Source organism: Macrosteles quadrilineatus, unplaced genomic scaffold (genome assembly GCF_028750875.1).
Source record: "Macrosteles quadrilineatus isolate MER2022 unplaced genomic scaffold, UCM_ALF_1.0 Scaffold_11__1_contigs__length_5352618, whole genome shotgun sequence".
Classification (NCBI taxonomy): Eukaryota; Metazoa; Arthropoda; class Insecta; order Hemiptera; family Cicadellidae; genus Macrosteles; species Macrosteles quadrilineatus.
The window spans coordinates 1,960,986-1,974,788 of NW_026542604.1; the positions used below are offsets into that span (position 1 = coordinate 1,960,986).

Below are 13,803 nucleotides of genomic sequence, written 5' to 3' on the forward strand. Positions count from 1 at the left end.
TCAATTCCAGCTAATTCACTTTGCCCTACGGATAAAAAGTACTTTAGCCATGCAACGTAAGTAGTAAGTAGTTAGTACTGAATACAGCTGTTTTTTTTTTTTTTGCTTGATGTAAAATATAATTAATTATTAATCTGAACTAAAGAAAAATATTTCTTGATCAATTGTCAACTCACAGTTTTGGCAGCTTGCTCCTCGTCCTGTCCATCTCCGACGACCACATATGTACACTTTCGTCCAAACCTGGCTACAATACGCTCAAAACAACTTTCTTTCCCTGAAAACAGAAGATCATAGTTCATTACTTCAGAAATTAAGTTCACTTTTAACTTCTACAAATCTTTAAACACTAAAGATGACTAATTTAAACTAGGAAAAGACATTAATTTTAAAACTTAGCTACAACAACAGAAAAGCAGTATTGTTGAATGGTTTCTTTTTGTTCTCTCAAAATCCTTTTAATGTAGAAAATTGAATGGTTCATCTACCAAGGTTAACTCTAATATTAAATTAACATATTTCGGAGAAAGTAAGTGATCCAAATTAATCATAATGACCACTTGAAAAGTTACAGTCAATGAATCACAAGAAGATAGATTAATTCATTAACTGAATTAAAATTAGTTGAGCACCTTTCTACCCCACAGACTGTGTTTTTTGTCATTGGTATATTCATTTATCCACACTAGAAATAATTTTGTGAAATAAAATAACTCATACAAATGACTTGCCTGAACCACATATTTTTACACCAACATAATAACAATTGCTGGACTATTTTATAGAATAGTTAACATCGGTTTCATTTTTTATTTGCACGCATACAATTCTTACCAATCTTGGTGGCAGAATATATATTCTCAATAGGAAAGATTCCGCCAAGACCGAAGAGCAGGACTTTGGCAAGGGCTGGGACAAGCTGTGTAGTTGTGACCAGCACATTTACATTACTCGGCCTGCAACAGAATACATTTAATTATAAACCTCTTTCAAAGCCGATATAAATTATATTTTTAACATCATTAACTAAACTTCTACAGCCAATAATGTTCACACCTAATAATATTTCTTCCTCGTCTTATGGGCGCAAAAATTTTAATCTTTTTAAACAAGTTTTACTTAAAAACAAACAAAGGGTAGTTAAGAATTAGCAAAATGCCTTTTTGAGGTGGAACTCAAATAGATTCTACCAAAGCAGTTAATTTTAAGTGGGCATCTGACATAGATTGGAGAACTCATGAACCGAATGACTTTCACTTAAGACCTGGACAAGACAAGATTCAAACCATCAATATGCAGTACACAGTCTCCTGGACAAAGAGACAATACCTGCTTAGACCGCTTGTCCATCATAAGACCTGTGACAGTAGTGGAATAATGGAAAGGTTGGGTGGATAGAGAGGGTTGAGACATGGAAATTTTTAATAAAATAATTGTATGATTGAGGGATTAGGAAGGGCTGTAACTGTATATTTTAAAGGAAAGGTTTTTCCCTGATGTTGATCGTGCCCATAGCCGTTAACACCCTAAGTTTGCACCCTTTGATGAGCAGTGATTTACTAATTTATAACCTGAAAACCTTATAACCAAACCACTACCTGAAAATGTAAGAATTGCGTTGACATGAATAACTAATAATGAACTAACTGTGGAATATGAAATCTTGATTGAAGTAAAGTAATTTGGGAATAAATTACTCGGATTGACAGCAGAAAATAATTGAACAATTTAGAACCGTTTGAATTTGTGACACTGTTTCAACAAGCTGAATGCATTTTAAATTGGAAAACTACATCCTAAAGCCCCTGGTTTCTCCCCGGCAACCCCTAACAAAAGATTTAATTATTTCATGTTACTGACTTGACTACGGTACCTAATAATTAAATACTTATTAGCTAATTACTTATCTAGGTTATTGAGAACTCCTAAAATGTTGCCGCTGGGCTACAGTAGCCTAAAGAGTGAGGACCACAGCGAGTAGGTTAGGGCTTTTGTCATTTTGGTCTGCTGCGTTTTGCTGGTGATACTGGTTGTAGCCAGGCTAAATGTGATTTCAGCCAATACGTTCTGCTTGCTGGGTGCATATATATAACAGTGACGTACACGGCACAACTTGGACACCCAGGATGCAGCAAATTGTTGTATGGATTTCAGTAATTTTTGGTATGCTATACATGTATAGAAGTTGTAAGTGTAAGTTTGGTTATGTTATTTTTGTGTCCAATATACTAGCATTTTAAGTTTAAAGAATCAACACTTTAACATTCTTTTCTGGCTGTCAAAGAAGTTAAAATTTCTGTAGCTTGTAACTATCAGATGTTTTTAGCTCACTTTTTCTAACTTACTGTTTGCATTTCTCCTTGGGTTACCTGCTTGGCACAACCAAGTACTGTAGTTGATAACAAGCCGTTCCTATAATGGTAGAAAAGCACAGTAAACACACACACCCTCACCCATTCCCAGATTCTCTCAACATTATTTGTCTTTTCATACCTGGAGTTGATGAGTGTGAGACACTTGATGGCCATCGTGAGCCAATTGTCCGTTACACTTTCTATCTCAGACCTCAGTTGTAGCCACTGATCCCTCTTGCCTGGTCCCAGCAGTCCTGCAATACTCAGTCTATTAATACAACAAATAAACATAGATTTACATATTGTGTGCTTACTGATAACACTAAGTGCCATCGTCTGGATGATAGTCAATTACTCCAGCAGTCAAAAAGAATTTACTGAATGTAAAAAAACTTCCGTTTTTCGTCCCCTAAAAAGTCCTAGCCTCCTTTGTGCATATTATTATCTAGAGTTTGGCGCCAACGCCGACCAAATTGTTAAACTAACGGCTGAGTCTCACTGTTTCACGGCCCACATATTCCATACATTTCTGAAAGACTTATTTGAGTTCACAAATTAATTAACCATTTTACATCAGCAAGTACTCAAGAACTGTGAACATGATATTAGAACAGACAGATTTACCAGCAAATAATAAAAAAAAAATTTACAATTACTTAACACCATTTACTAAAAGTAAAAGCTAGAACTCTCATAATCTTTCCAGTTCTGTTTTTAACCAAGATATTATACTACAAAAATTTTATCTTAATTTCTGAATCGTGCTATTTTAAAAGAAATTCTCTTTAAGGCGGTGACACACTATCGATCTTTTCCCCGATCAAGACCCCGAACCGAGCAGGGAGAAGGGAGAAGGGAGATAAATATCAGCAAAATTTTACTCCGAACATTTCCCCGAACATGACCAAGACCAGACGAATTCTACCGAGCGCGGCAAAAGGAAGTTTGGAGAGAGATAGAGAGTGTGTGCGAGTGAGAGCGCGGAGGTTTCTATAACAAAAAGTTTCTATAACATAAAAATTATTGTTAAAAGTCGCATTTTGAAAACTTGTCGCAAAAATAAAATATTCTAGAAAGGATGCTTAGTTATATCTATTGATTTCTATTGGTTTTATTCATTGAAATAACGTTACAGAATGATCATTTTAATCGCCTTTAACACGTTCGCTACTGCAATAATACGAAATTTTCCATTCACATGACCAGCGACGCACATATGCGACGGCCGATTTCCACCCATAGACTGCCGTCGCATATATGCGACGGCTAGTCACATTAAAATAGACTGCCGACGCATATTTGCGTCGGGGTTCTAATGTTATTAAAATGCTCATATCTTTGTAGTGGTCTATTTGAAGCCACTGAATTCCCTGCAGTGGTCTACAGAGATGTCTGACGCACAACTGCGTCGCTTGGTCTGTGGATATGATAATTGGTGACGTCATATAATAGTTGGAAAATATGGTCTTTACTTTCTGCATCACTGTATGTATGTATGCAGTATGTAGGCTGCATTATCCTATGTAGCTTTTATATTTGTTCAGTTTTAAACTGTTCTTGAATAATCTGTTTATTATTTTACTTACTTTCACCTTAAAACACAAAAAAATTAACCGTCGCATATATGCGACGTTTAGTCTATTTCAAGAAAACTATGATAATTTTCACTATTGTCTTCGCTGTAGACCGGGCGTCGCAAATATGCGACATCACAAAAGGTTATAACAAATACAAAAAAACAAGAATAATTTATTTACAAACACGATTGAAGCATATTACAATGTAAATGATCACTGTTTTACAGGTTTTCGCCCGTAGTCTGTGTGTACTGTTATCCAAGTGACAGCCGGTCTATGTGTAAGATTCAAATGTATACCTCGGTCTGTGGCAATGACCGCGGCGTCGCATATATGCGACGCTCAGTAGCGAACGTGTTAATAATATTAATGTTTATATTATTTTTGAAAGAATTTAAGTCAACATCAATTACTTAATTCAACCTTAATATTATTGATATAATTGATTTAACGGTTTCTACACTTTCAACCTTGACCAAACATACAACAAAACATTACATCTTAAATGATTATAATATATAACGGCAACATATTACCCAACATTTATTTATTTTACCAATTAAAGAGTTTAATTGCCATATTAAATCAGAACTATCAATGCTAGCACAGGCGGCCGCTCGGTGCGGCGCTCGCGACGATGTACGGGGCAAAAATGTACCGTGACACACTATCGTACATCGGACCGTACATCGGACCGATCTTTTCTTTGATCTTTCGCCAAAAAACCGCCTCCAGAGCGCTCGTCTCCCTGCTCGGCCTGATGTCTTGTTCGGCGTCTTGATCGGTGTACGGACCCGTGACACACTATCGAACATCCTCCCTTCGACCTCCCTTCTCCCTTCTCCCTGCTCGGTTCGGGGTCTTGTTTGGGGAAAAGATCGATAGTGTGTCACCGTCTTTACGTTCCCTTCTACAGGAAACAACTTTGACATTTACCACTATGAGGAGTAAAACCAGTCTTTTTTATTCTGTTCCAAACATAACAAATATTTTCTCAGCCCACCCTTACCTCCAACAGAGTTGCGGTAGTTGTTGTAGATATCTTTGACTTTCCTGTAGCGAAAGGCCAGTTTCCTCATCCAGTCCACGCCGCCCCGGACACCCCCACCCAGACACAGCCCTGCCCCACCTACTGGTCCACCCACCCCTACACCCCCGCCACCAGCTGTGAACCCATCTGTGGCAAAGTTGTAGCCGTTCAGGTCCTGACCGTTGTCATCCGAACTGACATCGTCTATGTGCACTTGATCACAGTCCTGGTGGAAATTAAAAAAATCAGATATACTTCTAGGTTACTAACTAAAGAATAAATTTAAGCTAGGTATGGAAATTGTTCTTTTAGTTTAAAATACTCAACTGGTCAACAAAATCATACAATGGAATGTTTACTACCTCATTAAACATTATGTACAGTTTTTAAAGGAGGAAGTTTTTTATTGAGAAAGTCATATTTTGCTTTAGAGACATGTCTTTTAGGCATCTATATTTCTAAGCTTCATAAAGACACGCATAGTCAAAATCTAAAAAAAGTTAAGTCTGAATCAACTAGTCAATCACCCAAACGTAACTTCGCATTGAACCCACATTGAAACTACCTAATTAAAAAAAAGATGGAACATTTTGTAGTAGGATTCAAAATGAATGGTTATATGGTTGTGTTGACTGTTGATAATATATTTTTGTAGGAAATTAATCAATCTATGTCACATTAAATAGTCACATGCCTCCCAAAATCAGTTGTAGAGGATTTTTCAACACTCGACTCCCTACTTACTTCAACGTCATTGAAGAAGAGATGCATGTCAGCCATGTTGAATATCATCTCTTCCATCCTAAAGCCTAGGTTAATCACAGCCTGAGAGTCCTGCACAGATAAATGTACAATAAACATAATTTACAATAATTCACAGGAAGTTTTATTTATCATGATTTAGCTTAATTTCTCTTTCTACCAATTACCAATGTGTGTCATTTATAGCGATGAAGTAAACAATGTCCTATAACATCACTGCCACAAATTTTATTATGTAGCTACATTCAAGTGCTGTTATACAGGGTGGGGCAGAGTGGAGTTCCTGATTTGATCGGTTAACTGTATAAAAACCATCTATAATATTAAAACGAAACAGTGTTTTTTTATTTCACGATTCTGAATCAACCACTCAACGGATTTTCATGATTTTTGTGTTGAAAGAAAGATAATTTTGAGAACTAGGGAATGTCGAAGCCATAATTTTAGTTTAGGGTCCCAGTTATTCAGAAATTAAGTTTTAATTTTTGAAAAGTCTAGCAGCCGACGCTAAGATTCTAAACTAGCTTTTGGTATAATATGATTTGTTTAACATAACAGATGCAAAAATTCAGCGTTTGTAACACAAATTCAGCATTTGGATAAAATTAAAATACATACTAAGGGTTGACTTATTTATACTATGTGTAATCCTAATCATTTATACGTTCAATCCTTCGATAAGAGGATGACAGATTATTTAAATATACATAGTAAAATACTAGGATGTTCAAAGGATTTTTTTTAATAAATCTTTGTAATCTTCGGTTTGTTTTAGTTCAATATAATTTTCTTTTAACTAACAGCAGTTTTTTTAGCTAACAAATGCTCAATAGAACTATGAGGTTATTTTATTTACTCTTATTTTGTCATTGATTATAGGAAATAAGTAAGATTAGTAGACCACCGAGATAAGTAACACCATTGATGTATACAAGTCGAGGCTCTGTACAAGAGTCTTAGATTGAGCACAACGTCATCATTGACCTAGGATACTGCAATTAGATAACCCATCCTTTTATGAAATCTAAAAAGTTGTTTGGCGTGTGTTTAGTTGTTTTTAAGTTTGGAGGCTCTGAATATTGTATAGTTTAAATAAATGAATATGGGGAATTACGGTGTACATTGATTCAATGAGGGTGGTTTAATTATTAAGGATATTAGAACTGATTACGGAATGGATAATAAACATAGCCAATTAATTACGTCACTAGCTTTACTAGCGTGTTTACGGTTTAAATTCCTTCAACATGTGACCAGTTCTTTTGTTCAAATGAATATTATTTTATTTTTGACTCAGCTGTTTACCAAAACAAACTATATGTTGTTGTTTTTACTTTTCTTTTTTTACACTTATTTATTTAGCAATTGATGCAGTGAAATTGATATAAAGAATATGTGTGGACGATTAGTTTAATGATGTCAGGACACCAACGTTATAATTATGTGTCCTACTGTGAATTTGATTGGATGTTTTAGTTTTATTTTTGGGAGTTTCTATTCAGGCCTACTGGAAATTGTGTATAGTATGAGTAATTGCATTGTGGTGATATTTATTATGGAAGAGGCAGGTATGCGATGGAATTGGAAGGTGATATCGTTGACTAGGCCTATACACTTCTCAATTGAAAATTACTCTTTCTACTGTAGGCTGCTATAAAATTTGTCTTTGTACGTGTAAGCTGTTCTGAATTATTCACAGTTTTAACTGACTACTCCCGTACGTAGGACGGGCTAACACCTCGTACAAGATTAATACAATAGCTTTTTATTTCTGAAATCTAAATACAATGCCATTTATTTTTCATTAAGTTTTAAAAATGATATCGTCCAGGTGAAGACCTTGACGAGCGATGCACATATTCAGCTGTTCAATGAAGTTTTCAAAAACTCTACGCAGCATAACTGGCATTATTCCAGTGATAACATCAACAATTGCTTCCTTAAGGGCTTCCAAGGTCCTTGGTTGAACTTTGTAAACCTCAGTTGCAGATTCGGTCGCCCGTACACTTGTAATCCATTCCCTTATGGTTTTAGCATCGGGAACACTATCATGACAATTCAAACCAAACTGTCTACGAAATGCACGCTGGGTCGCCACCACACTATCCTTATTTTTGAAGAACGTTTCGACTACAAAATCACGATGCTCGCCAGTTTACGGCATGGTGACTACTAACAATGGCGTCTTTCCCCCCACCACATGAAACCTCTCCCACTCCACTAACTTGCGCGCACGCTCTTCAGCGACTGATTGAAACTAGGGAGTCCACTCTGCCCCACCCTGTACTTGACGGATTTAAGCTATTTTTCCATAGTACTTTTAGTCTATCAACTGTTATTCTAATAAATTTTGCAAACATTCTTCAGACATTAGTTCCTGTTTTGAACATAGACCACCCATTTAACCTGATGGGTGTTCAGGGTTTTACTGGCTCTTTTGCTCACTGGTCCTCGCTAAAACTTAAGCCTTAATTTTTGAGTTTTGGTTATATTTCACCTGCTTCTAGGTTTAATCTGTTGAACAGTGGTTTTCACAAACTTATGTCATTGACACAGTAGTATAACTCCAATTCCACTAACCTTGGAGAACTTGGTGGCGTAGGAGCCGGTGAGAAGGGAGTGGAAGATGATTATGGTCTCGTCCAGGTCCCACACAAACACTCTGTCTAGTGTGTTCTCAGGTAGAGTGGAGGGTGGACTGGACGTAGGACCCCCCACCACTCGTCTACCTCTCCCCCTACCCATCCTCTCTGCAACCATCACAACATGATTAATCTAAAATACAGCTGTGTTTAAACCTAAATCTAAAATCATGTTCACTGTGTTTAAACCTCATGTTATGCTGCAGCACCCCAACAAGAAGTTTATACTTATATGCCAACCCCGTACGAAGGACGGGTACTCTGCTAGTCAACTATATTGTGCGGAGTGTTAACTTAGTAATCTTTCTAATATTAATGTTATAGTTATAGTTTTACTTTTGTAAGCTGTAACTACTTACGGTTGGGATCACTAGAGTTGTTTCTCCTATTGTTGGGATCTGACTTTATTGGAGACTCCGGTTCTGATGGGACGGGTGAGTCTGGAAAAAACAGACTCTTGAGCTTTTAGCTGTCTAAGGATGCCATCTGTATGACAAGAATTCATAGGAATGTTCCGTTTTACACTCACACTAAAGGACTTGTTGGTTTTTTACAAATGTTTATTTGTTATTTGGCCTTCTAAATCCAATTTAAATAACTACTGATCCATAACATTTTTATTCCAGGAATTATTTTCAACAAGGAGTTTATTTATGTTGTACACTCTTATACGAATGGGATATTTATATGCAAAATTATTGTTCTTCAAGTTGACTTTACAGTCCATTCGTAATAAACATTACCAACCACCAGCCACAAAGGAGATAAAATTATTTCCAGTGTCTTGAACTTGATAATGAACCCCTTAAAATGATTGCTAGTTGTTCTAGCAAAACAGGATTATTTACTTTCACATAACATAAAACATGCAGATGTGATGTACAAAGGTGCAAAAAAATAAAAAATATCAAGTTTAACAAGGTAAAATTTACTTTTTTCCTTAAGTTCATTTTATATTTTAGGTAGGCTACTATCATATAACTGAAGCTAGGACATATTCCTAAAACAGTCTCAGTTCAGTAGGGTTTCAGCTCTCTGGACTGGAACGTCACGATCACGATGACGAGGTACATTCTCTGAGGACGTGATCCGATTGTTTTTTTATAAATCGGAATGGACACTATTTTGCATTTGAGTATAAACTAACCTGGCAGGCCGACTGCGGAGAGGGGGTAGGAGGAGCCGGTGCTGTTGACGTAGGGAGTGTAGCCATAGTAACTGGACAGAGCTGCCTGGTTGTAGCTGCTACTGTAGCCACTGTAATCCTGCAACAACAATGTGAACAGTGTAAGTGGGAGAAATTACATTAATCCTAGACTGACATTAATGCTCAGTTCACACGAGCGAAAAATCTAACAACTAGGTTGTGATTTGAATTCTCGGGACCCACCGACATACCAGTTCACGCGAGCGATAATTCTAGCGACTAGATCACATGCATTACGTAAATTAATGAGTATTGATAACCTATGTTTTTGATACAATGATGTTTTTTTTACATTGATGGTTACTGACTGATGTTTTTGTCATTGAAGTTTTTGACAATCATCATTGTTTTTCTGTAGCAAAATTTGGATTAGAATAATGAAATTAAGGCAATAAAAACAATTAATTAAACTATGAAACAAAATTGGCCACAAAAACCTTATCGTTAAGAGAAATTGTTATAGGGTTAATTATTGTTATATATTGTTGTTAGAGTTAGTATTTGTTGTAGGGTAATTTCAAATTATTTTTAGATACCTCTCAGTAGTTTATCAACCTTTATTATATTTTTGTTGTTGTTGTTTGACTTGTAACATTTACCAAAAAGTTCTATGCATTTTAGAACATTCCTTTCAATCAATAATAGTATTTTAAAATCAATAAAATTCAGTGGTGAGAAGTCTAAACAGGAGAGAGTTTACACGGCTCTCAATTGTTTTTCATCCAATGCTATAAAATAAGTGAATTGTGAAACAAAATGTCTCTTATCTAAAAGCGAAGCGACATAGACATTGTTTGATGACATACACTTTTTCTATATTCTAGAACTCCTCCTCTATGATGTGCCATAATTTGTACCTAGATGAGGTATTTTTTATCTAAAACTCTGAGATAGTAGTTACCTGTTGTGAGGAATAGTTGTGTGAGTTGTAGCCAGCCGAGTACGCAGCCGCTGCGTAGGCCGCAGAGTTGGTCTGTGTGTAGCCAGGGTAGGAGTTGAGGTAACCGTTGGTGGTCCCATTGGACCCTTTACTGCACTGGTTCAACATCCTTCCGTCTGTAAAAGAACAACCCTTAGATTGTATATTTTTATACAAAATTAAAATGAGAAAAAGGGAGAAAGTATACAAATTGTGTAAGAATTTATGTAAATACCTACTATAATGTTATCTGTTGCAGCATGGCAACTAGTTTCAATTCAACATTGGTGTCGTCTTCAGGCCGGTTATGTCTAGACTAGAGTCGAGCATGTTGTGTCCCATATATCAAGAGTAGTATTTGCTCGTTTTTGCCTCCTCAATGTTTATGTTTTTTATGGCTTTGTGTGTGCATTTCCTATATTTTATTGATTTTGACGACCTTCAAATGAAACGCCAAGAAGACATTTCTAATTAATTTCTCAATATCTTTCTAAATCATTTTGTAGAGCTTAATAACATCAAATAATTTAGTATCCTGAATTGTTTTTGTATATCAAAAATTGTAAATTAAAAATTCCCATGTTTTTTATGAGGAATAAGTAAATTGTTGTATTGATATATTTTGAGCAAACTTGGCAAATGTATTTCTTTTATTCCTCAACTATTAAAATTTTACTAAAAAAACACACACTTTGTTACCCTTCCTGTAGCATCAAAACTAAGTACTTGTTAAATCTTATGTTATTTTAATAGGGAATCAATCTGACATTTATAAGAAATATTAAAGTGAAAATAAAATCAGGCAAATTGAAATCCGCTTAGTCAGCAATAATAGGTTTGCTGAGGGGGTGATATTACCAGTTGTTTTTACATTCAACTTACCTTAATAAAAGATCGAATGTTAAGGATTAATTGTTTTGCCAAACAGATTACAAGTGTTTACAATTTTAAGCCCAATGGATTTTTCCATTAATTTAAAAATGCCTATTTGAATCATATCTCTATTATCTTACAAACAGAAAAATGAAAATAGTAAAAAAAAAACAAATTTTAGTGGACACAAGCAAACAAAATAAGGAAAAGCAAAAAATAGTAAAATGCCTGATTTTGGGTGCAACTCAACAAGAATTCTCTCATGCTTTTAATATCCAAGACCGTGCACCGTTTATACAAGTGAGCCCCTCCTATCAAACTCTGCCACACATAGTTGAAACTAGGATGACCCTGAGGGGGGGATTACACCGGGGGGGGGGGGGTATGGAATGGGGTATGAGCCCTCCCCCGGAAAATGTTTGAAAATTAGACCTGAAAACTCACGTTTTAGGATATTTAGAGACATAAAAAATAGAATTTTTAATAATTGTAGAAAAAATTTAAATTGTAAAAAAATTTGTTTTAAGGGGGTACACCACTGCTGTCACCGATGTGAATTCTTCATAAGCTACACATTGGACCTCACTGTAATCCAACCCTCAATCCACCTCACCTAGGAATTATTGGCATTGATCAGATTTAATAATTTACTACACTTACAAAATAAGTAAACCAAAAACCCAAGGGTAATAGTTCTTAACTCCACTCCTAAGTTGCAGTCAAGTGAAGTTTTGTATGATTTTTTGGAGATTGGTGTAGGCCTATGCTCCACACTTGATGTAAGTGAAAGTTGAATTATGTTACTCTTGCACTCGATATAACATTGACCTGAGCTAACTGGAGCTTATAGGGTTGAAATTAAAACAACACTGGTACCAACATTACTTATAACAATGTTAGTGAATGGTTACGTTACTCACTGTTGGTGGCTGGGTAAGCGGACGGTGAGTAAGCTGTAGAGTTGTAGAAGCTGGAATTCATGTATGCTGAAGAGCTCTGGTTGTTATACGCTTGCTGCATACTGTAAAATTACACATCAGTATCTATATATTAATACGCAAGCAGGTTTCTTTTCACAGTCATAACTCAATAACGGTTTGACGGATTTTAACTTTTGAGGTGTCAAATTAAAGGTATTTTCACGTAGATGTGCAAATACGTCTCAGAATATTAAGAAAGGGAACCACTTAAGTACACTTAAGGGCTAAAGTTTGGAAGGAGGCGCTATCTGTTGACATTAGATCAAACTCATTTCCCTTTGTTTACAAATAACATATGGACGTAGTTTGAAATAGTTTTTAAGGTTAACCACAGACTGCAGGACTTAAAACTTCCAGAGCAAAGCCGGAATAGATATTTTCATTTAAACGTCTGTAAATAAGTCTGGTTCATAAAATAGTTTCCTAGCAAAACTTGATAACACATTGTTCGTAATATTTGAATTAATTTAACTTGCTTCTTATTTTACTGAATTACCATGTAGTTTTGGTTACAGTTCGGTGTGATGAACAAGTGAATGTTTGAAAGTGATTATTCTTAGTGCAGTTACCTGGGTGTTGCATTACCGTATCACGTAATTTACAATGTATATCGAAAATCCGTTGTAGTGTTTTCTGTTGTTTGGTTAACTAACGTATTTTTATCTCAATTTAAAACTAAGCCACCAGTAAGATGAAGAACTGTGAGTGGCTGGAGGGAACGCGGACGTTACCGCTTGCATCAACCTACCAATGGAACATTTGAAGGATACAGAGTGGCAGTACATTTTAAGCAAAGGAAAGACCGAAGCAGTTCAATTTTCACTCATTGTTACTATAAATGAAAGACCCGTTTACCTCATCTGCAGAATTCACTATACTTTCAGGAAGTTATTGGAAACTCCCAATCTGAAAAAAGGGCTGCGAGGCTTAGATCTAAAATTCGTCAATTAAATTTCACCTTTAGCTCATTTAGATGAGAGGATCACACAGTGTATCTACAATTTATAGATCCATGACACGTGTTATCTCCGAGTAAATAATCTATTACCTTTAGAAGGTCATCGTTAACCCGCACAGATGTATAGTTGAGTACGGCGTTGGCACTGGAACCCAACAGCGCTTGAAACACAATTCAAACAAAAATGCCAGGAAAAAATATGCGGGAATAAGGTCACATTGCCAACCTATTTGCCTAATCTTTTAAAATTGTGACAGAAATGTGTAGGGACGAGAGGTCCGAGGATTCAAGTGAGATTAATGTGCTTATGCTACTTAAATAAATGTCGCAGCTACTTTTAAAGCTGAAACAGAGCACAGCCTGGCCAAATAAATCTTAGGTCTTTTCCAAAAACTAATAATGTTAAACGCGAATCCGTTCTAGATCCGTCGTTAGATCCACTTGCTTACCCTCTTATGTTCCCAACCGGAGACTTTCGTTGGCGCCCCTAATTTAAACACG

The 13,803-nt window shown here is 35.9% G+C and overlaps 1 protein-coding gene across 8 annotated transcripts in view; it reads right to left on the reverse strand.

The window, feature by feature from the left end:
- Window positions 1–13,803, reverse strand: part of LOC129004781 (eyes absent homolog 2-like) — a 107,525-nt gene that overhangs the window by 678 nt on the left and 93,044 nt on the right. For all 8 annotated transcript variants that reach the window (XM_054433408.1, XM_054433411.1, XM_054433416.1 and 5 more), the window contains exons 7-16: window positions 12,285–12,385; window positions 10,474–10,628; window positions 9,513–9,630; window positions 8,725–8,805; window positions 8,304–8,473; window positions 5,706–5,795; window positions 4,941–5,187; window positions 2,494–2,608; window positions 835–956; window positions 177–277 (exon numbers count right to left, since the gene is read on the reverse strand). In XM_054433408.1, the coding sequence (XP_054289383.1) occupies window positions 177–277; window positions 835–956; window positions 2,494–2,608; window positions 4,941–5,187; window positions 5,706–5,795; window positions 8,304–8,473; window positions 8,725–8,805; window positions 9,513–9,630; window positions 10,474–10,628; window positions 12,285–12,385 (1,300 nt within the window). The remainder of the gene's footprint in view (window positions 1–176; window positions 278–834; window positions 957–2,493; window positions 2,609–4,940; window positions 5,188–5,705; window positions 5,796–8,303; window positions 8,474–8,724; window positions 8,806–9,512; window positions 9,631–10,473; window positions 10,629–12,284; window positions 12,386–13,803) is intronic.